Consider the following 25,015-nt stretch of genomic DNA (forward strand, 5'->3'; position numbering starts at 1 on the left):
AAAAAAAAAACAAGACAAGGATATTTTGTGCTTCCAGACACAAAATGATTGAGCATGAAAAGAGCAAGTGAACAGCCTAGATTGCAGCCTGGTCCAGTCTAAGGACTGGCTGTGTGTCCTGAGTGCAAAGCAACCATGTTACAGCACTGCAGTGATTATTGCTGTTGTACCTCAGGTTCAACACTAACGTGCAGAAGCACATTGTAAGTGAATTGGAGATGTGCCATGAGGGTTCTAGGCACGGGCTCATGTTGGATGCCAATATCCATGAACCATGGGGTGCATGGACCAGTGCCCATGGAGCATATCCTGAGATGTTGGTGGTTGAAGTCCATCATGAAGGTCCTTTGGAACAAAGTGGCAAGCTGGAATCACCAGGAACTCACAATGACTGCATGTCAAGAATTCTTGGTGTCTAGATTGCTCAAGGTGGATGGTAGGATAGAAAATTGCATATTAATGAGCTAAGATCTGCAGTTAATAATATCATTAACAAGTAATTATCCCTTTGAAAGGCAACTTGCTGCTGTCAAGTCAGAATCTCACCTTGACTCACAGAAATTAGTTAAAAGATGCAGCAAGTTGTTCCCAATGTTGCGATAGGCCTCACTGGACTTCTCATTAGATTTTGTACATCTTTTGGCATGGTTCACATTGTTCAAACCGCTGTAAGATTATGTCTTATAGCTTTATTTGAGAAGAAGAAGGCACTATATGCTAAATAAGAAAAGAAAAAGAGACTGAAGGCACAATGACTAGAATATGAGTGAGGATCATCAAAGTGAAGAGAAGAATACTTGGTGGCTAAGGAGTCAGTTACTAATAGTGGAATGGTGAGAAAGCATGGAGGTATGCAGGAGAAAGAATTCTCTCAACCAAGGTTGGAGTATATTGATCTATTAACTTCTCACCGTGGGTTGGTTGGCTCATTTGGTTTGCATCACAGAGAAATGCCAACATTGGACGTTCAATTCCAGCCCTGGTTGAGGTTACCATGAAAGAAACTCTCCTCCTCAACCTCAGCTCCCCCCCGCTCCCCCCCCCTCCCCCACAATAACCTCAGGTTAAACCATCACAAGTCGTCTCTCTCTAATGAGAGCACAGCCCTATGGTCCTCTGGGACTATGGCGCCATTACTTTTACTATTAACTTCTCATTTTATTAATTTTGACAAGGTCAAGTGCATCAGGATTTCAGAACATTCATAACTAACCAAAATTCTGAAGCACAACACATGCAAATACATTTCCAGTGAATGATGTGAAAAGAGAAGTGATTATACTATGGGAAAATGATGTTATCATTCACGGAATCTGAATTAATTCATTCATTACATAGTGCCATGGTGAGGTAACGTTCCTGCCTGCACACACTCCACACAGCTGCAATACTGACGTCTGGGGAGACTGGAGCCTGGAGCCTACAGTGGGCAATGATGCCAAATGGCATCCAAGGTCCTGCAGGAGTTAACCATTTGTATGCCAGAGTTTTATTTTATTCTAAGATAGAATTTGTATTGACTCGTCTCCTTGCCATAGAACACTATCGTCATTTAAGAGATATTTATTCATCCTTTGCATCTTTCGGATTGTGTTTTGAAACAAAGCTAAAGATTAAAAGTTATGAACAACAAGGTAGGTGTGAAACCATTTTATACAGGGCTATTCATTTAGGACTGAAGTATTATTTGCACTGAATTTTATGAAAAACACACATTTCATTATGTTTCCAGTCCTTTTTCACAGAGCACAAATCCTTCCCCACCTAAAAAGGGGTAGCTTGGCCTCCACCTCCAACAACTTTGTTAATGGTATCCTATAATCCAGTACTGCGGCCTGTGACTCTCCTGTTTGACTTTTCGTTCAGTGGCACAGTGTAGACTGGGGATTCACTGCAGTTATCATTCCATGGAATTTCCACTTAAACTTCCTTAACAATCCCATTACAGGAGAATCCCCATTTACTACTGTACTGTCCCATCCATCATTCTGACCTGCATTAAACCTCATTTACTGGTTTACAGTGGGATGATCTCCATCATTTATTTCTTCACGAGAAAAGTGACACCACCTATCTACCATTTCCCACTCCACACAGGCAGTGACACCAAGCCCCATTTACCTCTCTGCAGAGGCAGTGACCCCCATTTACCACTTCCCAGAGGCAGCGACCCCCACTTATTACTCTGCAGTGCAGAGATGGTAGAAGGGTAGTAATGTCACTGGATTAGCACTTCAGAGACTCTGGGGATGTGGATTCAAATCCCATCATGGCAGATGATGGAACTTAAGTTAAATTAATGAAAATCTGGAACATAAAGCTGGTCTCAGTAATAGTAACCATATCATCATTACTGAAAACCCACCTGCTTCATGGCTGTCCTTTAGCGAAGAAAATCTACCATTCTTACTGGTTGGGTCCACATGTGGCTGTTCCAATACAGCAATATAATTGACTCCTGACTGATCCTCTGAAATGGTCCAGCAAGCCACTCAATTCTAGAATGATTAGCGATGGGTAACAAATGCTAAACTTATCAGTGAGGTTGACTTCCCATAAAAGATCTTGTAAAAGGTTACTGCAGTGATTGTAATGAGGGCAGCTGTGTGGACCCCATAGAATATGAGTTCCTTGATTGGACCAGGTTAACAGCCCCAAACAGGGAGCCCTGGCTGACACATATAAACAGGAGTGTCAGAGATTCTGTTCACTCTGAGAGCTGGCTCTGAGGAAGCTGGGCCAGTGTGAAGGGCTCTCCATCTTTAAATAAAGGGTGGCTTGGTGATGGCATAATGACCTCTGCAGTTATTTCTGTTACCACAGCATAGCAGGAGGAACCTTGAAGAGTTTATTTAGAAGGTGGTACTGTTTTTCTGCATTCTAAGAATAGATTCAATTAATGGAATTAAGCATTTGAACTTGAACATTTGCCCAGTACTGTAAATGAACTGTGTACTGTTGTACTGAATGGGAAGGTGCCCAGACACATTAACTGATCTCATACCAGACTGGGGTTCAAATGTCACAATTAACTCAAGCCTTTAATTTTATAAAATTATGGAATCCAGCCTGTGTCACCTGAGCCACATACCACTCTTCTGGTTTGAATAGAGGCAATATAACTTGCTTGAGCAAGATAAGCCCCGTTTGAATTTGCCGAGCCTGAAGATTTCAAATAGGCTGTTCTATTATTGGTGAAGGAATTCTAAATTCAAACATTGAAACCAGATTATTACAGCAACTAGAACCAAATTAGGAATTAATGTGAATATTGTTTTTAACTTTATCTGGAGCTCATAAAGTGACAGTGAATGAGCATCAGATTGAGGTCAATTGTGACATTCTCAAATGACCAAACAACTTGCTGATGCTCATTGGAAATGCTTTCACATAAGGCAAACCACTTTATTTACCAGATATTACATCACTGTTCGAGGGATAAACAGATAAACATTAGATAACAAAGTGTGGAGCTGGATGAACACAGCCGGCCAAGCAGCATCTCAGGAGCACAAAAGCTGACGTTTCGGGCCTAGACCCTTCATCAACCTCAGATAAACGTTAGCGTTGTCAGACAGGAAGGGGTTGATAGTTGAAGTGTGGGGAGAAAGGTAGAGAAAAGAAACCTTAGAACATTTTGTGTGGTGTCGTTCTTAGACTTTGTTTTTGAACAAACTTAGCAGATTTACAAGTTTTAGATGGCCTCCTGAAAATCTGCAATTGTTAAAGCCTGCATAGTGTTGCCTTTGAGATGAAAACTGTGGTCACAGTGACATCTACTGCCAAATAGGTATACCTCATAAAGAGAATCATCAGCATACTGCATAATGCCATGGCCCTGTCGCTGGTCCAGGACCCAATCTCCTTGATAGTGGCTCCCATACCTGGAATAAGAGAGAGAAATAGAAGTGTTTTTTTTTAATTCAACTTCTGAATAAATTCATAAATGATTCATCCACCTGCTCCCCGGTTGGCAGTCAAAAACACCAATCAGTTCGAAACAGAAATGCACAGATCAGGAGATTGAATCACTTGTCGGTGATGGGTTTTGCTGACCCCAAGGGGATCCATTGTAGAGTCACTACTTTTGACCTTTGAAACCCTGGACTTGGGTGGGGATGGGGCTATCTGCGAAGGTTCTTGCCCCAATCATTATGTAGTGATCACTATTGGAAATGGCACATTGGGTATGGAGGAAATGGCCTATGCTATAATTTCCCCTAGGTGGACTAGCCAGCCAACAGTCATTTCTTGTGCTTGCAGATAAACAATGAGTACAAGGGTAAGACACCAGAAATTTACAAAGCCCATGTATTTGCACCATAACATGAGTCAGCAGCTTGGAATTTTTTTTAAAAGACAGAGAATGTGCTGGCTAAGTATTACAGGCACGTACAGTCAGAGGATATCAATTCAGCTGAAGCTGCAACACTGCCAAATTACTGTTGGAAAGTTTTTGCTGTTGCTGTTGTTGGTATGCTCAAACTGCAGAAAAATAAATAAATCTGTTCTCTGCAGGCTCCAGACCGTCTGCTGGAGTTTCCTGAAGGAGAGCGAGACAAAGAGGAAGTACCGTAAGATCCAGCGCAGCAGGCGCAACTTCACACTTAAGCTAAGCACAGTATAGTCCATGCTTTGCTGCCAGGTAGGATATCCTCACCAATGTAAACTTCATGTCTTTTAATTGTGAATGTGTTTATTACCTTATCTTAAAATCATTGTAAAATTTCCATCATGTTTTTCTTCAGGAAATAACAGACGACAGTCACAGCTCGCCAGTACTCAAATTTATTGCTGAAACTGCACCAAAATAGCCTCAACGGAGAAAGTTAAGATGGCAGTTGGCCATCTTCACCTTACTCTCTTTTTAGGCTGCACTTATTCTGTGGAAATCAGTCTCAAACTGTTAAATACCTACCAAATAAAATGCTGGAACAGAAGAAAGAACTTTTTTTTTATTTATAGATAACATTTCACGGTGCTTCAGAACTCAAACACCCAGTCCCTCCATCACTGACACACCACGGTTGCAGCGTGTACCATCTATAGCCTACATTTCAAAAACCGACAAAGGCTTCTTATACAGTACATTCTAAACCCGTCAGAGGCAACTGTCATGTGGAAATATCAACCTGTGCAAGTTCCCTTCAAAATCACCAATTATCACAAGCTAAAAGATTATTGCTGTTCCATCAAAGAAGCCTCCTAAATCAGAATCTTGGAATTCCCTATCCACCAGCACAGCCACAGCGCCTTCATTATACAGAATGCAGTGGTTCACATCACCACCTTTGCAAGGGCAATGAAGATTATGTAATATATATTGACCTTTCCAATGAAGCCCATGCACCAAGAATGAAGGAAAGAAAACAGCTGAATTACCTGCGAAATATCATAGTCACATTTATTTTATGGGCAGGCAGGTGAATCCTGCCAACACCAATGGAATGAAGACAGTCTGTTTGTGTTTCTAGTGTTGGTTAAGGGCTTAAGTATTCCCTGGAACACCAGGAAAAGTCCATTATTTGAATGAAAACCGTGTCATAGTTTTGCATGCAAGCAGCTGGATTTCATTTTGATACCTCATCCAAAATGTAACACTTCTGACAATGCCATCTTCACTCAATGCTCAGGGAAGTAATAGCCTAGATCAAACATTCAGGTACCAGAAGTGGGACTCAAACTTACAGCTTTCCAATAAAAAGATAAGCGAACAAACAAACAATCAATCAGTCACTTCATTGACAAAACTCCTCTTTTGCCAATACTGGAATTAGTCCATCTGGTCCAAAACCCAACAGGGTAGAGACAAGGTGTAGAGGAGCATCTCACATCACTCTACTCAGATCAGTTCAATCAGGAACTGACTCTGTGAAGATATACTGGCACATTTGCTTTGTACTAATGTACTCTTTGATCAATTAATATTCCTGCCGTGAAGTCATTCACAACTCCCACTGGCAGGACAAAGCAGGAGTATTACTGGTAGCTAATAAAAAAGACTGAGTCAGGTAGATTATGCCTTTTGTTCAAGACTAATTCCAGTCTGTGGCCATTTTATTTACACCAATCCATTAATTTTTAGAAGTATCTTGGCAACCCCTCTAACGGTAATTGGAGTAAAGGCCTCATTAAGTAGAGCACAGAGTCAAGGAGACAAGAGAAGTTTTAGGTTCCAATCTGTGCAACATCATCCAAATTCAGTGGCAAGAAGGGGAGGAACCAACAACTGGCCTTAATGAATCTGGCTTGTGGGAAGTGGGAGAGAGGAAAATCAGCAAGGGCTTCCGCTCCTAGACACTATCTAGTACTCTCTATTGGAAAGTGCAGGTGTGTCGACATAAGGTGCAGCCAACAGCAGCCTCCGCTGTGGTTTACCAGGGTCAAACATTGGCCAGCCGCATTTAACTAAGATCAAAACTGGACGGGGTATAGGAACATATAGAAAACTGTCTTGCTGATGAAAAATTTATTAAAAATGTTAGTAACATGAGAATAAATTAACATTCTCACATTTCAACTAAAATAGGCGTCTAGTTTAAAAAAAATCTTTTGGCAGCAGATTTCCGCTTTTGGAACTGCCAGACGCCCACTGAAAAACTTGACTATCCAGTTCAAGACAAGCTGAACAGTTTGCCAAAACACACAAAGAAAGGCTGCTTGAGTAAGACATTGTTGAACTACACTCCTGTATCAGTCCGTGCCTATGGAACATTACACAGTGTGCCTGTCGAAATGTATGACAACATTACTCAGTGCCTGTGGACCTATACCTCAACATTACTCAATGCCTGTGGAAATCCACACCAACATTACTCAATGCCTGTGCAACTGGACTTCAACATTACCCAGTGGCTGTAGAAATGTACCCCAAAATTACTCAGTGCCTGTGGAACTACACCCCACTATTTCTCCAGAAATATTTTCCTTTGACAGAAGTTGGCTGGAAGCAGATGGCTCATCTCCAAATCCTGTATGTCAGCTTTAGCTGGAATGTCTATACACCACAGGAGTTTCAAAAGTTTCTGGAATTATGATCAAGTGATCAGACTCAGCTATCCAGCAAGATTATTCATTTCAAAATAAATAGAATTTAAATGCAAAAATACAGAAAGAAATACAATTTTGCTTTAATTTCTCTTCACGCCCTCTGGACACAGCAAACCATAATCTGTAACCTTATGGCTCACTCTACACTCGAGATCAAGCCTAGATAAATGAAACATGTAAGAGGGAATGCTCAGGAGCAATACCCCAGGGATACCTAAAAATGAGGAGTCAACCTGGTAAAGCTACAGGATTGTTTACATGCCAGATACTAGACACTGGCAATAGACAGGCTAAGTGATCCCACAACCAATAGGTCAGATGTAAAATGTGCAGTCCTACCGCGTGAAATGTGGTGGACAATTACACAACATATTAGAGGTAAATACACACATCCTTAATGATGGCCTTAGGGGTGTCCAAGCACATCAGTGCAAGAAACCAGGCTGAAGCATTTGCCATCATCATCAGGCAGAAGTACTGAGTAGATGGTCCATATTAGATTCCCCCTGAATTCTTCAGCATCACAGATGTCAGTCTTCAGCCAATTCAATTCACTCCATGACTATGTCAAGAAACAGCTGAAGCCACTAATACTGCAAAGGCTACAAATCTCAACAACACTCCAGCAATGATACTAAAGACCTGTGTTCCAGAACTAGCTGTGCTCTTATCCAAGCTGTTCCACTACAGGTCCAACACTGGTATCTACCCCCAGTATTGTGGTAAAATGCCCAGATATATTCAGTTCATAAAGTGCAACAAATCCAATCTGGTCAATCAGTCTACTCCAGACCATCAGCAAAGTGATGGAAGGATCATCGACAGTGCTATCAAGCAAAGAAATAACCTACTCAGTTTGGGTTTCATCACGGTCACTCAACTCCTGACCTCATTACAGCCTTAGTCCAAAGACGGACAAAGAAACTTAATTCAAGAGATGAAATGTGAGTGATTGCTCTTGACATCAGATGGCATTTGATTGAGTATGGCATAAAGGACCCTGAACAAAACTGGAGTCAATGGGAATCAGGGGTAAAGTATTCTGCTGGCGTTTGTATTTCATAGGATCATAGAATCCCCACAGTGCAGAAAGTGGCCATTCCTCTCACTGGGACTGCACTGACCCTCCAAAGAGCATCCCACTCAGATACCCACATTTGCTTGGATGACTACAGCTGCAATAACACTCAAGAAACTCAACACCATCCATATTAAAATAGCCTGCTCGATTTACACCCCATCTATTATATTCAACATTTACTCCTTTTACACCAGCATGCAAAATGGCAGCAATGTGTACCACGTGCATGCAGTAACTCATCCAGGTTCCTTGTACAGCATTCTTAAAACTCACAACCACTACCACTTAGAAGGACAGGGGCAGTAAATGTTCAGAGACACCATCACCTGCAAGTTCCTGACTGGATCTACATCATTATTTTTCACAGTTGCTAGGCCAAAATCGTGGAACTCTCTTTCTAACTGCACTGTGGGTGTTCCTACATGCCAAGGGATTCAAGACAACAGCTCACTACTACATGGTCCAGAACAGTTAGGAATGAGCAATAAATGCTGGCCAAGCCAGCGATGCTCATATACCATGAATGAATGAATTTTTAAAAAATTACTCAGGGCCTGTGGAACAGTATATGCAGCATCCATAGAAAATTGTACGTAAGGACGGAATCCATATTTTCAGGGTATGATGTGGAAAAGGAAAAAAAAATTATACAGTGCTGAAAATATTGTACCTATTTATTCATTGATGCCCCTACTTTTCTGGCAGGGTAATGAGTTGGTATAAAAACTGAAAGCACTGCGGATGCTGCAAATCAGGAACAAAAACAAAGTTGCTGGAAAAGCTCAGCAGGTCTGGCAGCATCTGTGAAGAGAAAAACAATAGAGTTAACGTTTTGCGTCTGGTGACCCTTCCTCAGAACAGAGGATGAGTTGGCATCACTGGCTGCAGCCTCTGCAAAATATAAATGAAGCTACAGATAATATCAAGTTCATTCCCCTTCTTGGTGATACTGGTTTCCTTGCATTTTCACCCATTTTTCTCCTCTTTTTCCCCTCTATTTATTTTCTTTCCTTAAGATGCCTGCTTTTTAAAAGTGTCTGCTTACATCTGAACAAGATAGTTCTTCATTGTGTGTGAACCTGGAAGATATCTCAGCTGAACCTATTGCCGCCTTTAACCAACAATTACAAACACATACTTTCCAGCAGGGGTCACTGGAGAACACGCAGGGGCAAGAACTATGTCTTATTGACATCACCCTAGCCCTGGGGCATATTATGGCCCTTTGCATGGATCCCGTGCCTCCAAACCAGTCAAAGGTTAGCCAATTCAGCACAGACAAGTGGCTGAACAGTACTGTTTAAACACAGGGAGAGTCAGACAATCAAAGCCAATGAAAACAAAATGGATATATTAAAGTTATAAGGTTTGAAAGAAGGCAGGCAATGTTTATGAGCAAGGCACCACCATGAATCAAGAGCGCAAGGTCATGAAAACATGACTATGTATAGATGAGTAACTGCAAGCAGGCATATTAATGAAATCCTTCACAAAAGAATCCACTTGAGATTTGACAGAATGGAATTTGTATTGATGGAGCAACAAAGACTTTCTAACCCAGCAGTACAAGAGTCATTAGTCCTTGTCAAAGCAATCCTTTTCCTCATTAATTGATTTTTACAGTTCATCATCTGCAGGGTGCTGTGCCCTCTTCTCTGTATTCTGTGTGCAATGAGAACAGAGGCCAAGTTTCTCTGACAGTTTTCTGACAGTCTAATCCATTCCTGTCCTTTTATTGAGTCATAGAGGTGTACAGCATGGAAACAGACCCTTTGGTCCAGCTCATCCATTCTGTCCAGATATACTAAATTAGTCTAGTCCCATTTTCCAGCATTTGGCCCCATCTCTCTAAACCCTTCCTATTCACATTACCATCCAAATGCCTTGTTAAATGTTGTAATTGTACCAACCTCCACCAACTCTTCTGGCAGCTCATTCCATACATGCACTAGCCGCTGCCTGAAAATGTTGCCCCTTAGTAAATCTTTCTGCTCTCACCTTAAACCTATGCTGTCTAGTTTCGGACTCCCCCTCACCCCGGGAAAATACCTTGGCTATTCACCCTATCCATGCCTCTCATGATTTTGTAAACCTCTATAAGTTCACCCGTCAGCCTCCGATGCTCTGGGGAAAATAGCCCCAGCCTATTCAGCCTCCCTCGAACCCTCCAACCCTGGCAACATCCTTGTGAATCTTTTCTTAATGACTTCAAGTTTGATAACATTCTTCAATAGCAGGGAGACCAGAATTACATGCAATATTCCAAATGTGACCTAACCAATGTCCTGTACAGCTGCAACATGGCCTCCCAACTCCTATACTCAATGCACTGACGAATAAAAGCAAGTATACCGAATGCTTTCTTCACTTCTGAAAGCACAGAGTCCCAGATGAACTACACTTTATGCAGCTTATCACAACCTGGTGCCTTGCCCAGAGAGTCACATTTCAGATTTGATTGAACAATGAGGGGAGAGATTTCCCCTCAAAAATATTGGGAATATTTTCCCTTCTCAGCTACCACTTTTAAGATTTTGGATTTTCCATAATCACTTATGAAAAGTTTTCCCATGGGATTTTCCAGACAGTAGAATATGTTGTTCGGGTAGGATGAAGTAAGGTGTGAGGCAGCTTATGTAAAGGATAAACACCAGCATGGATGGGTTGAGCTGAATGAGCTGTTTCTATGATACATATTCTATGCAGCTCTGTACATAATATTTTGGGACTTTCAAAATTCAGTGGGTGGAAGATGAGGTAAAAGAAAATAAGAAATTAACTGGACGAAGCTGGAAACAGGTGTGTGAATCATTCTGCACATGTGTAAATACGGCCTCACTAACTCGGGAGGACTTGACAAAAGCATCAGGCCTTGATTCGGGTCCCACCTGCTCCAGAGTCATATATTAACAACTCTGAAAAGGTTGCTTATAAAAATGTCAGAATCTCAGTTCTAGGTTTCACTTACTTATAGTGCATTTCTCCTTCTCCTTGTTTCTTATTGTTGTGAAAGGAGCCTCGGTACACTTGGCCCTCTTTATCTATCAGCGCTCCATGTCCTAGACAAAGAATTAAGGCAGACTTACACATTCTATTAGTAACAAGTGGAGGGTCAGCCTCTGGTTCTATGGTTATAGCGAATGTCACAAGATAAAATGTGAAGTTCAACAGGCAGGCTGCATATGGATTAAAAAAAAGACTAAGCTCTCTGATGAAGGGTCTAGGCCCGAAACGTCAGCTTTTGTGCTCCTGAGATGCTGCTGGGCCTGCTGTGTTCATCCAGCCTCACATTTTATTATCTTGGAATTCTCCAGCATCTGCAGTTCCCATTATCTCTAAGTTATATTCACCTGTTCGGCTGCCATACTGAAACTCTCCTTCATACCGAGCGCCATCAAAGTACTTCATCACTCCAAATCCATGGAGCTCTCCCTGTGAGAACTGTCCACAATATTCATTTCCTATAAAAATTAGAAAGCATTTTACATTTTGATTATGTTTAAGTTTCTCCATTCCTTTTCCTTCAGGTACCAAATCTTTGCTAGGAATTGCTTCAAAGAGCCGCATGCCCTTTCTACCACATTAAGCAGCCATTGTTTGTGTGAAGTGCTGCATCTAACTGCATGTTCTTCCTTCACAAAGGGGCTGAGCATCTACTAATTATGCATGAGCCAAGATAATAAATTTACAAGCAGGCTGTTCATCACAGGCCATCACAGAGAAACCCAGCCCACCTCTATACAATGGTTATCACTGGCCCAGCATATCTACTGATAAAACCTTCTTCACTAAGCCGAATGGGATCTTTGCAACTCATTAAATGTGAGTTCAACTAAAGTTCTGCTGCTTGTTACCTAACTTGCACCAAATCCTAGTCACCCATCACCATTGTACCTCTGACCCACGTTGCTTCTCTGTCTGTTAACAGCACATGTTTTAAAACTTTATTCCTTTTTTTCAAATTCTTCTGTGAACTCTGCACTCACATAATTCCAGCCTCTCATATGACAGCAAATTTAATTCTTCATCATTGCTGGCTGTGACCACAACTTCCCAGGCCCTAAGCTTATCCATAAATTACTTCTTTTAAGATGCCCCTCAAAACCTATCTCCCAAAATCTTAATCATGAACCTTGATATTTCCTTTATGTGGAAAGGTATCAAATGATGTTTGATAGTGTTCGTGTGAAGTTCTCTGGGATGTCTTAATAGATTAAAAGTGCTATATACATGCAATGTTTTTGACAATAAGTTGAAGCAGCCATAATACTAATACTTAATCAACTTTAAACAAAGGATGGGGTTAATAGGAATGGTCCAAGAAGAAATTAAGCATTTACAAACAAAGAAATAAATTAAGGGCACAAAGGCTGTGCAGGAAACAAAGACATTAATTTTAAATTGTTCAGAAACACTAATTGTAATAATGTACAAAAATTTTTAATTGCGGATATGAAATCACTGAAGTGAAAGTGACACATAACAAGCTCACTTGCTCAATTCCCCAAGATCTTAATTTGCTAAATTATATTTTTTTCTAAAAGATGTTGTGTTTAAAACCATCTGTGAAAAGATCGATTTAACAAATGAGGAGTGTTCATACCTGAGGAAGCCCAGTAACGGGTACCATTTCCTTCTATTTCTCCATTCACAAACTCTCCTTCATAGTAACTTCCATCCTTCATGAGAAACTTCCCAATACCTAGTATAGCCAAAAGTAAAATCAATCACAGCCTTTCTTGTCAGTCTGGGCCAGACAGAACAAATTTGAACTGTGTGACCTGTTTACAAATCACAGAATATTGACAGCAAGCAATGAAAAAAACAGATCTGTCTTGCTCTTTAAAAAAGGTTTGCTTGGACATAGACATTACCCAGGAGTAAGAAAACAGGAGACCACGATTGCAACCCAGTTTTAAGTTAACTATAACATAAGGTCAGGGTCATATTGTGACAGTTCTCAGCAAGTAGTGCACATCATATGTTTTCAGCAATCTACAAATTAAGTCTGGGAACATCAATGATTTGGACAATTATGGATTGAAACAAAAATGTTGGGTGGTAATCTTTTATTAAGGCTCCAAAATTAAACATGAAAATCCAAAGCAGAGAATCAAAAGAGCAATAGTGTATTGAAAATGTGCCTGAGCTCAACAAGAAAAATCTATCAATAACAGTTTATGCTCCTTAGCAGATTTAACAGAAGTGGTAATGCAAGTTTGCAGGAAATAGTAAGGAGTTTAAAGAATTTAAACAGGAGAAAACCCTGTCACTGTAGTCTGTGATGTGACTTTGAATTTAGGTATATTATGCACCATTGGGTCAGAAGCAATTATAGGTATCAATTATCTAATCTCTTTTCCCTATCAAACTAAAAAATATGCAGCAAAAATCAAAACTATATATGTATGTGTGTGACCCAGAGCTACATTTCAATATTCTGGAATCATTGCAGATCAATTTATCTAATAATTAAAGTACTTCAAAATTGGTGGTATAATAGACTGCGAAGGAGGTTACCTCAGAGTACAATGGGACCTTGACCAGATGATGGGCCAAGGAGTGACAGATGGAGTTTAATTTAGATAAATGTGAGATGTTGCATTTTGGTCAGGCAAATCAGGGCTGGACCTATACAGTTAATGGTAAGGTCCTGGCAGTGTTGCTGACCAAAGAGACCTTGGGGTGCAGGTTCATAGTTTGTGGCAGGTGGATTCACGGGTAGACAGGATAGTGAAGAAGACATTCAGTATGCTTGCCTTTATTGGTCAGTGCATTGAGTACAGGAGTTACGAAGTCATGTTGCAGTTCTATGAGAAATTGGTTAGCCACTTTTGGAACAATGCATTCAGTTCTGACCTCCCCGCTAAAAGAAGGATGTTGTGAAACTTGACAGGGTGCAGAAAAAATATACGAGGATGTTGCCAGGGTTGGAGGGTTTAAGCTATAGGGAGAGTCAAATAGGCTGGGACTGTTTTCCCTGGAGCATCGGAGGTTGAGGGTTGACCTTTAGAGGTTTGTAAAATCATGAGGGACATGGATAGGGTGAATATCCAAGTTATTTTTCCCAGGGTAGGGGAGTCCAAAACTAGAGGACATAGGTTTAGGGTGAAAGGGGAAAGATTTAAGAGGGACCTAAGTGGCAAATTTTTCCACACAGTGGGTGGTGCACGTATGAAATGAGCTGCCAGAGGAAGTGGAGGAGGCTGGTACAATTACAATATTTAAAAGGCATCTGGATGGATATATGAATAGGAAGCATTTAAAGGATATGGGCCAAATGCTGGCAAAAGGGCCTAGACTAATTTAGGATATCTGGCCGGCATGGATGAATTTGAGCTGATTTGGTCTGTTTCCGCGCTATACATCTCTATGACTCTATGAGAAGGCATATAAAGAGAAACAATTTTATAAGAGCATACTATTTTACAGATATCAGTGCTGCTCAGATGGTGGCATACTAGCCTCTGAGTTAGGAGGCTGTGGGTTTGAAGCCCCACTTCAGAGACCAGCACAAAAAATCTAGGCTGGCTCTGGTGCAGAAATGAAGGAATGCAGCAGTATCAGAAATATTGCCTTTCGAATGAGACACCAAACCACCATAGCTAGACACAAAAGTTCCTGTGGTATGATTATAAAACAGATTGAGGATTTGCTCTCCAATCTCCTGGCCAATATTTATGTTTCATCCAACATCTCTGGAATAGATTATCTGGTCATTATTACTTGCTGCCCTCTTTCCTGTGTTAAATCAGGGGTCTCCACTTCAAAAGTGACTCATTGGCTCTAAGGGCTTTCAGAAACTTCAAGATTTGGGAAGTTGACTTCCCAATGCAAGTTTTTTCTTTGTTTGACAATATATAATGGATGTTATACTTCAGACAGCAGCACGTGAATAACTTACCATGTTTTTTCCCGTTTTTCCATTCTCCCTCATACTGATAAAAGCTGTTTGGATAAATATACAGACCAAACCCTGGAAGAAATTAAAAAACAATGCTCTGGTTGGTTACAAAGGTTGAATTTCCCCAAATAATAACCGTAGTAAAATAGTCATAAAGTATTTCATTCTGAGCTGAAGTCTGAAACTTCGTGCAGACCGTATAAAGTTACCCAGGTGACACCTAGGAATATGTAACTAACATCATTCGAGACGTGATATACTGACACCTATTGCCACTGGGACAAAGGTTTACAAACCTGAGGTTCACTTGAAGTTTGGAAACTGATGGAATGAGGGTCCAACCCCTCTACCACCTGGACTGCTCTTTAATTTATAGAAAAAAAATTACATTCCTGTACTTTGGTTGACTATAATTAAGGGAGAAGCAAATCAAAGGATCTCCTCATGAGAACTGCTCCTTGGTCTAGCCGAACAGGTCCAGGCAGCAAGCAGTCAAGGAGGCTCTTCAGACCAACTGCCAGCCTCTCTTCCACAACTATTTCCATTCTTGGGTGTCTCTGAAGAGAGGGTACATGTTGTCAGCCTATACGCCAGAAGCTTTCCTGGGTATCAGAACAACTGGGAGTCCATAATAGACACAGCAACATATTTTGGTTTCATACATTCTCTTCTAAGTATAATTTGACATTTATTGTTTTTGTAATTGGAAAGAAGACACTTCTGTTAATTTGATTTCTGTTGCTAACATCTGTGCAGCCTAACTGGCACTTAAATGAGTGGAAGATGAAGAAGAACATTGATACTTTGACCCCATTCGCCCAACTTTTTTTTCCCCTTTGGTTAAGGAAACATTGTAACAAAGAGAAGGGGGTGAATTGTCGAAACATCATTTTTATAAAATTGTCGTTGTGATGCGGTTGGGACACAAATAAAGAATTCATTCTATTCGTGTTGTGCCTTAATTCAGGTCTGAATTACGGTCAATCAGACAAGTCTGATGAAGGGAAATGTTCAATTGAACACCAAGGGCAAAAATTAAAAACCAAAAGAACTGCGGATGCTGTAAATCAGGAACAAAAACAAAGTTGCTGGAAAAGTTCAGCAGGTCTGGCAGCATCTGTGAAGGAGAAAACAGAGTTAACGTCTGGGCAGTTGTATTGCTGCTCGTTTCATTTTGCTTCACATCTCTGGTTGCTGTAACGTGTCAGGCGTGTTAGCTCAGTGGGCAGCGGTCAACCTGTTCGTTATATTGTTGCAAGACAGTTTAAACAACGTGCAAGATACAGAGAATCAGAAGCAAACTAAACCGTTTACTTTGATATAATGTACACAGGGCCACACGTGGATGCCGTTTCACTTCTCCCTCCTTATATTTCGTAACGTTCAAAATATCACACAGTATACATTTTTATGTTCTGTTCATTTACAAATCTAATTTAATCATTGGTTTCCGATCCCTAAAAGGAAATCTTGTTTCTTGACTCTAACTTTTGGAATTTGGGAAAGAACCTTAAACCATCCTAGTCTGAGTATGAGAGATTTTCTAGAACAAAGATTAATTGAATGAAATATATTCATTAAGGATGGAGAAGTGAAACAGCATCCACTTTGACACGATGTGTACGTTATATCAAAGTAAACAGTTTAGTTTGCTACTGATTCTCCGTATCTTGTGCACGTTGTTTAAACTGTCTTGCAACGATATAACGAGCAGGTTGACCATCGCCCACTGAGCTAACACGCCTGACACATTACAGCAACCAGAGGCGTGAAACAAAATGAAACGAGCAGCAACACAACTGCCCATCAGCACTGTACTCTCTGGAGGTATCACCCCATTAACCAACCCATAATCACTGTCCCATTTAACCGGCCGATTCCGGCTCCTCACCGTCCCGCAGTTGTTGCTTCACATCCCCGACATAACGACCAGGAGCCGGTGCTACCGCCATCGCATAGCGTCCCGGCATCAATAACAGCGCGACCCATTGGTCGAGCCACTGTCACTGTTGCTAGGGGAAACCCACCAATAGCGATTTGGAGTTTGCAGCGGGTCCGAAGCACGGAATAAACGGCCCCAGCAAGATGGTCGCAATAGGTGGCGCCAGAGAAAAGATCCTCCCTTACTTTCGCCACCTATAGGTTACCGCTCGTACTCCAGGAGAGGAACCTTCGCGCACCCAATTGGAAAGTTAGGAGGTTTAGAGATACATTGTGCTGAGTGTGTCCTGTTAATCTCAGATAAATGTCTTTTGTCAGCTCCTTGTTCGTTGGTGGAAACTCGTAGCACTAGGATCCCTCCCAGATAATCCTAGATTCTGTAAGAATTATAAAAAAAACACCTGGATATCGCTAGAAGCAATTCTTTGACAAATCACTGCAGCATTTGCAAAATAAAAAGCTTTCTTTTCCTGAAATACTTGTTTATTTATACAAATGTCAGAATAAGTCGAAACTATTTCGGGCTAAAAGATTACTTGATTAAATCTGCAGGAATATGTCAATTTAAGTTGGAAATGCTATTAGGAAACCATGTAACTACTACATCTGATCTTTAAGCGTAGAGCTGGATAAACACAGCAGGCCAAGCAGCATCTTAGGAGCACAAAAGCTGATGTTTCGGGCCTAGGCCCAAAACGTCAGCATTCGTGCTCCTAAGATGCTGCTTGGCCTGCTGTGTTCATCCAGCTCTACGCTTTGTTATCTTGGAATTTCCAGCATCTGCAGTTCTCATTATCTCTGATCTTTGATTGGCCTAAACATGCTTTTCAAATGCAATGTTCTATTTCTGCTCCTGACTGCACAAGGCCAAAGCACAAATCTGGATCCAAACTCCCCAGTAAAATTTGCCATACGAGCTCTTTATGTTCCAACTCCAGAACTCCTGCTTTCCCAATCATGGGCTCCAGTGGTTTGTCATCTTGCATATTTTAACATAATTCTTTATCCTTTTACAAATAGATCAGGTGTAATTAGACTGCAGAGAATACAAGAGAGATTCACAATATTGCCACAAATAGAAAATTTTAGGTATTTGAGAAGACTTGTTAGACAGGGTTTGTTGTCTTGGGAGCAGAATAAACTTATGGGAGCAAAAACAAAGTTGCTGGAAAAGCTCAGCAGGTCTGGCAGCATCTGTGGAGGAGAAAACAGAGTTAACGTTTTGGGTCCAGTGACCCTTCCTCAGAAGAAACCTGAAACTTTAACTCTTTTCTCCTCCACAGATGCTGCCAGACCTGCTGAGCTTTTCCAGCAATTTTGTTTTTGTTCCTGATTCACAGCATCTGCAGTTCTTTTGGTTTTTATAAACTTATGGGAGATTTAATTGAGGTATTTAGAACTGAGGAGCCTAAATCAAATGGATAGGAATAATATATTTCCCTTAGCAGAGAAGTAAGTAGCCCAGAGGGCATAAATTTAAAGCAATTAGTCAAATGATTTGAAGAGAGTTGAGAATATTTTTCAACCAGAGATTGTTGGGGATCTGGAACTTACTGCCTGAAAGTGTGACAGATTGAAGGAAAAGCCCTTGTTGGATTTTTAAAAAAATCTGGTGGGACTATGGACCAGGAGTTGAAAGGTTGGATTCGACAGGGTAGCATTTCTTTGATTGCTGTATAGATCAAATGATCTCCCCCGAGCTCTACCTATAATATTAAGCTTTTAGATGTTATAAGATGAATCCTCACCACTGTGCATCATGTTATTTGAGCTATATGATGGATTTGCTGTCATCTTTTTCTCCTTCCTGGTAGGGATCTACAGGAACTATTTGGTCTAGTGAAGGAAATCACAGCTAGTTTAACAAGAGGCTCCAATCTTGACTAAGTATAGTTATTTGCACAGGAACAACTACATACAAGCTATTGTTATTATTATTGTGGTAGACATTGATACAGAAACAATGATGAAGACCCGTATAGTATGCATACCTCAATATCTTACCTTGCTCTGCCACCATCTCCTTATAACTTCATGATGGTGAGTGATGCTTAAGCCATTCTTCAGCTTTAACTCTTTCATACCTTTACGCCCTGTACAATATCTCCATCACCATCTGGAAGCTATTTTCCATCTTGAACATTTATACTTTTGTGTACATATTTATTTTCACCACTACCCCATCTCCACCCACACCCCACACTTTGCAAAATTCAGGCAACCTGGAGGTTCACTACTTCCCCAGAATACGTTCTGTTTGAACTTGGAAGATTGGTAGGTCTCAGGGTTGAAGATTGTTGACTTTGATTTTGTTCTTAACATGTGAGGTCTGGGAAGTCCTTAAATCTGGAGAACATTTTTATTGCTTGAGGTAACATGACGTAGAGCTGGATGAACGCAGCAGGCCAAGCAGGATCAGAGGAGCAGGAAAGCTGACATTTCAAGTCTGGACCCTTCTTCAGAAATGGGGTAGGGAAAGGGGATTCTGAAATAAATAGAGAGAGAGCGGGAGGTGGATGGAAGGTGGATAAAGGAGCAGATAGGTGGGCTGGAGATGGACAGGTAAAGGAGGCGGGGATAGAGCCAGTAAAGGTGAATGTAGGTAGGGAGTTAGGATAGGAGTTGGTTAGTCAAGGGAAGACAAGGAGGCGTGGGTGAGGCTAGTAGGTAGGAGGTGGGGGTGGGGGTTGGTCAGTGAGGTGGGAGGAGCAGGTAGGTGGGATGAAAGATGGACAGGTCAAGGAGGCAGGGACGATCTGGGCTGATTTTAGGATGAGGTCGGGGAGGGGAGATTTTGAAGCTTGTGAAGTCCATATTGAGACCATTGGGCTGCAGGGTTCCCAAGCGAAATATGAGGTGCTGTTCCTGCAACCTTTGGGTGGCATCATTGTGGCACTGGAGAAGGCCCAGGATGGACATGTTGTCCAAGGAGTGGGAGGGGCGTTGTAGTGATTCGTGACTGGAAGGTGCCTAGCTTATGACTAAGTTTCCTGTTTGGAAGCAATTCAACATCTTAAAAGCTGTTCCCTCTACGGTTTCCAACTCTGTGTTCTATTTTGCCCATCTCTGATTTAAAACTTTAGGGCAATGTTATTTCTGCTGCCATTTTTTCTGATGTGATTATTTACTTCCTTTCCCTCAAAGGTTTTTAGTTTCACTGCTACTGCTTCCAGCCACATTGGAAGCCTTTTCCAAACATTTGTGGTCAAAATGAAGGCTTCCTGCCTTTTGTGAGTAAAATGGACGATTTCTACCTTTTCTGTACCTTCTCAAGATGAATGACATAAGTAATAAACAATTCTCGATTCCTTAACAACTTTGCTTTAACTCTACTTTGATAACAGGTTAAATAATGATTCTGTTCTCTTAACAGCCTTACTAAAAGAATCCCACTCTTACTTGCTGTACAGAGTGAATTCTGTTTTCAGTTGTTTTACATAGCTGATTGTTTCCTGCTGTCCACGGCTGTAAATAATGGTCCCTGCTGCTTTCTTCCTGGATGAATCCTGCAGCATGGGGTTTAACTAAATCTTTCCTGAGTTAACTGCAGTTTAAGTAATGCCTTTCCCGTGGCTTCAATAGTCTCCTAATTTCTTTCCCCATTAGACTTTGTTTGTTCAGATTTCTAAATTGCCCGTTTAACACTTTAATTATGGCTTCACAACATTGCAAGGTCAATGACCTCATATTATATTGTTTCTGTGGCCCTTGATTTCAGTGACTGTAACTGTGCCTCATGGTCAGCATTCCTTTTCATTTTCACTCTGGCTGTGAGGGTCTCTGAAGTCCATGTACAGCAGCTAATTCTGGAATCGGAAGTCATTGTCATGATTGATTAAGCTGATTGCTGTGTGTCGGACCTCGGGAGTGGCCACACACAACGAAGCCATGCAGCTGAGAGGGGATGTCACTCAAGGTGCCACTCACTTTGGTGGCGACGCTGCATTTGAGCTGCATTTTATTTCTAGCTTTCATCGCCTACAAATTGTGCCATTTGTAAACAAAATGTTTCTGCTTGCTCACCAGGGATTTCAAATTTACTCATGAAGCCTCTGATATGCATTCAGTCTCTGGCAGCCAATGCAACCATTAAACCATCTCACTGTGACTAGATCTCCAGCTCCATGGCGCTCTGAGCTACATCCCTAACGAGATTTGAAATGCCTTTAACCACTGATTGTAGTTTCTGCCTAGTTGTATATTGCTAGGAGGCTCTCTTCTCAAATAGTTTTTCAAGCTTCAGACTGTCTCACAAGCAGTTTCTTACAACTGTACCTGAAGGAATCCTTAAATTTCCCCTGCTGCCAATGTTGTAGAATGCAACTGAATGGAAAGCATGCTGTTGCCGACATGTTGCAAGCTGAAACCCCACCATTGTTGTACAATCTAACTGGTATATTTGCTGTCACCATCATCCTTCTGCTAGGCACCTGCAGGGCCTACTTGGTCTAGTGTGATAGAGGAAAATCACATGGTAGATTAATGATAAGAGGCTCATATTGTTTATAGTATGATGGTAACTATGTACAAGTTACATCAATATGATAGGTATTGTTATGAGACTACGAAGACCCTACTCCTTTGAGATCTCAAATTGTTCTCATATGACTTGATCACAGTGGATGGTACTGATAGCACTCTTCGATATTAACCCTTTCAGGCCCTTTCACTGTGTTCTGGGCAATGGGCCTAGTGGTATTATCTCTCGACTATTAATCCAGAAACTCAGCTAATATTCTGGAGACCTGGGTTCAAATCCTGCCATGGCAGATGGCAGGGTTTGAATTCAATAAATAATCTGGAATTAAGGGTCTAATGATGACTGTGAAACAATTATTGGAAAAACCCATTTGATTCACCAATGTACTTTAGAGAAGGAATTCTGCCTTTCTTACCTAGTCTGGCCTTCATGTGATCCAGACCCACAACAATGTGATTGACTCTTAACTGCCCTCTGGGCAATCATGGGTGGACAATAAATGCCGGCCTGGCCACATCGTGTGAGTAAATTAAAAAAAATTAATGAATGCCAGACATTCAGCAACCAGTTTCTATTCTCCAGATTCATAAAGAGCATTCATTTATATAGATTTTTTCACAACCTCATGATATTCCAAAGCACTGTGCAGCCTATGAAACACTTTTTGAATTCTGGTCCTTCTTGTAAGAAAAAATGAAGGCAAGTTACACACAGCAAGCAACAATAATCAAACTAAATGTTAATTTGTGACATAAGGAGGCAATTCAAAAGAGAATCACTCGGCTGATTCCTAGGATGAAGGAATATTCTCATCAAGAGCAGCTAAACAGGTTAGGTGTTTCTTGATTAGAGTGGATGAATAAGAGGTGACCTTACTGAAACATACAAGATTCTGAGTGGGCTTGATAGGGTAGATATGGGAGAAGATGTTTCCAGTAGTGAGGCAGTCTTGAAGTAGGGACATAGTTACAGAATAAAGTGACTCATTTCCAGATCCATAGTATTACAGTACGGAATCAGACCCTTTGGTCCAACTATCCATGCCGACAGCTGTCCTAAGCTGAACTAGTCCCATTTGCCTGTGTTTGGCCCATATCCTTCTGAATCTTTCCTCTCCATTCATGTACCTATCCACATGTCTCTTAAATGTTGTAATTGTGCTCACATTTACCAATTCTTCTTGGAGATCATTCCATGCGTGCACTACCCTCTGTGTGAAAATGTTGCCCTTCAGGTCCCTCTTTCCCATCTCAATCTGCCCTTTAGTTTTGGACTCCCTTCCCCTTGGAAAAATACCCAGGCTATTCATCTTATCTATGTCTCTCAAATAAGTTCAGCCCTCAACATCCCTCGGTCCAGGGAGAGAAGTCCCAGCCTACACAAGCTCTCCTTATAACTCTTTCCGTACTGTACATCTCTATGACTCTATGACCTAGAACAAATCCTTGTGGCAAACCACTGATCACAGACCTCCAGTCCAAACTGAGATACAAAGGAGTTTCTTCTCATACAGGACGGTGTATATGTCCAGAATTCTCTGCCCCACGGAGTTGTGGAGACTCAACCACTGAAAGCATTCGAAGTGGAGGTAGATAGAGTTTTGAAACTCCAGGGAGTTGACAGCTATGCTGAGCTGTCATGAAAGAGGAGTTGAGGCCTGCAGTGTCAGCTAAATATGGTGTACATGTCAGTTAGTTGTCTTGTAATGACCCAGGCTAATGCTCTGTTGTTCAATTCCCACCATCGCAGCTGGTGCAATTTAAATTCAATTTATAAAACCTGGATTAGAAAGCTGGTAACTCTCTAAAAACCTTCAACTGCTTTGGTCCTAAGGTCTGAAATTCCCTTCCCAACCTCTTGGTCTGTCCTCTCCAACAAAGCACTTACCTCTTTATGATTATCATTCCTAAAATTTCCTTATGTGTCTTTGTCAAATTTTGTTTAATAATGCTTCTGCTACATGAAAGATGCCCTCTGAACACAAATTATTGTTGTGGATCATATTTCACAAAACTTCAAGATGGCAGCATTTAGGGTTCTCAGCCCTGGCCTCATCAATCCATCTGCTTTTTCTCCCCCCGTTTTCTTCTTCTCTCTTTTTTATCTGAGATTTTAAAGAGTTTTTCCGAATAAGAAAACTTACCTTCATACAGCTGAGGGCCAGAGTGGACTGGGCTGGAGGCCTGGAGCAGAACAGGGATGGTTGTTGGACTGGGGCCTGGTGTGGGCAGTCAGCAGGAAGCGAGGTGGGTCTTACCATGTATGGAAGCCTCTGCGCTGAGCAACTGCACTATAATGTTTATCTGACTATAATGTTTCTCCTTTTAACTATGTCTTATTTCTAAGAATCACTGTAAGGTAATGCAACTTCTTCTCTTTTTTATTCCTTTTTTTGTATGTAAAATTTCATAGAATCCCTACAGTATGGAAGCAGGCCATTTGGTTCATCAAGTCCACACTGCCCCTCCAAAAAGCATCCCACTCAGACCAAACTCCGCTACCCTATCCCTGTAGTCCTGCAGTCCCCGTGGCAAATCCACCTAACCACACAATCCCGGATATTGCAAGGCGATTTAGCTTCAGCCAACACACCTAACCTGCACACCTTTGGGCTGTGGGAGGAAACTGGAGCACCCGCTGGAAACCCACACAGACACGGGGAGAATGTGCAAACTCCAAACAGACATCACCTGAGGGTGAAATCAAACCCAGGTCCCTGGTGTTGTGAGGCAGCAGGACTAACGACTGAGCCACCAGGCCTAGGTACTTTGTACCTAAGATGGTACCATGAGAGGTGAGATTGTAAAGTTTTCACTGTACTCCTGTACTGCTGTACTTGAGCACACATAACAATAAGGGATATTGTATTCTATTCTGTTCTGTTACTATTCTGTAAAGTATTGACCCTTTGTGCAGGAGAAGCAGAAATCCAGTTCCCAGTGCAACAGTGGGGGCTTTATCCTGCTGTTTATTGGAGAAGTGACATTAACACGTCAAAGGAAGTTGGCAGTCAGCAAAAGTGCTGTGTGTCAAAGCAGCAGACTGGCATAAAGATTTCACTGTAATGTAGTACCGCAAGTTGCCTCTCCCAGCTCCAGCATTGAAAAGGGATTACACGCAGAGTGTAGCCATCAGTGGAATTTGGAACAGTGTCAAGACACAGATTCCAATCTACCAGAGAATCCAATATATGCTCAGCTTCCACAAGACCATAAGACATAGGAGTGGAAGTAAGGCCATTCGGCCCATTGAGTCCACTCAGCCATTTAATCATGGCTGATGGGCATTTCAACTCTACTTACCCGCACTCTCCCCGTAGCCCTTAATTCCTTGCGAGATCAAGAAATTATCAATCTCTGCCTTGAAGACATTTAACGTCCCGGCCTCCACGCACCCCGTGGCAATGAATTCCACAGGCTGAAGAAATGTCTCCTCATTTCAGTTCTAAATTTACCCCCTCTAATTCTAAGGCTGTGCCCACGGGTCCTAGTCTCCCCAGCTTCAAGGTGTTAAAGATGTTACTTTAGTAAACATTTTTTGCAACTGCTGCCTAACCTGT

At 41.4% G+C, this 25,015-nt stretch overlaps 1 protein-coding gene and 1 long non-coding RNA gene across 3 annotated transcripts in view; one reads left to right on the top strand and one right to left on the bottom strand.

Annotated features, from left to right (window-relative positions):
- LOC125466536 (MORN repeat-containing protein 1-like) overlaps positions 1-17,026 on the bottom strand; it is a 185,610-nt gene extending 168,584 nt beyond the window's left edge. For both annotated transcript variants that reach the window (XM_048561130.2, XM_059638066.1), the window contains exons 1-6: positions 16,927-17,026; positions 15,036-15,107; positions 12,735-12,833; positions 11,482-11,592; positions 11,100-11,190; positions 3,797-3,884 (exon numbers count right to left, since the gene is read on the bottom strand). In XM_048561130.2, the coding sequence (XP_048417087.1) occupies positions 3,797-3,884; positions 11,100-11,190; positions 11,482-11,592; positions 12,735-12,833; positions 15,036-15,107; positions 16,927-17,005 (540 nt within the window). In that variant the 5' untranslated portion in view covers positions 17,006-17,026. The remainder of the gene's footprint in view (positions 1-3,796; positions 3,885-11,099; positions 11,191-11,481; positions 11,593-12,734; positions 12,834-15,035; positions 15,108-16,926) is intronic.
- On the top strand, positions 1,528-4,816 carry LOC132206029 (uncharacterized). Its single transcript, XR_009442740.1, has 3 exons — positions 1,528-1,634; positions 4,519-4,645; positions 4,749-4,816. It is a non-coding gene; the product is annotated as an uncharacterized LOC132206029 (long non-coding RNA).
- Positions 17,027-25,015: the final 7,989 nt, after the last annotated feature.

Source organism: Stegostoma tigrinum, chromosome 28 (genome assembly GCF_030684315.1).
Source record: "Stegostoma tigrinum isolate sSteTig4 chromosome 28, sSteTig4.hap1, whole genome shotgun sequence".
In the NCBI taxonomy this organism is placed as follows: domain Eukaryota; kingdom Metazoa; phylum Chordata; class Chondrichthyes; order Orectolobiformes; family Stegostomatidae; genus Stegostoma; species Stegostoma tigrinum.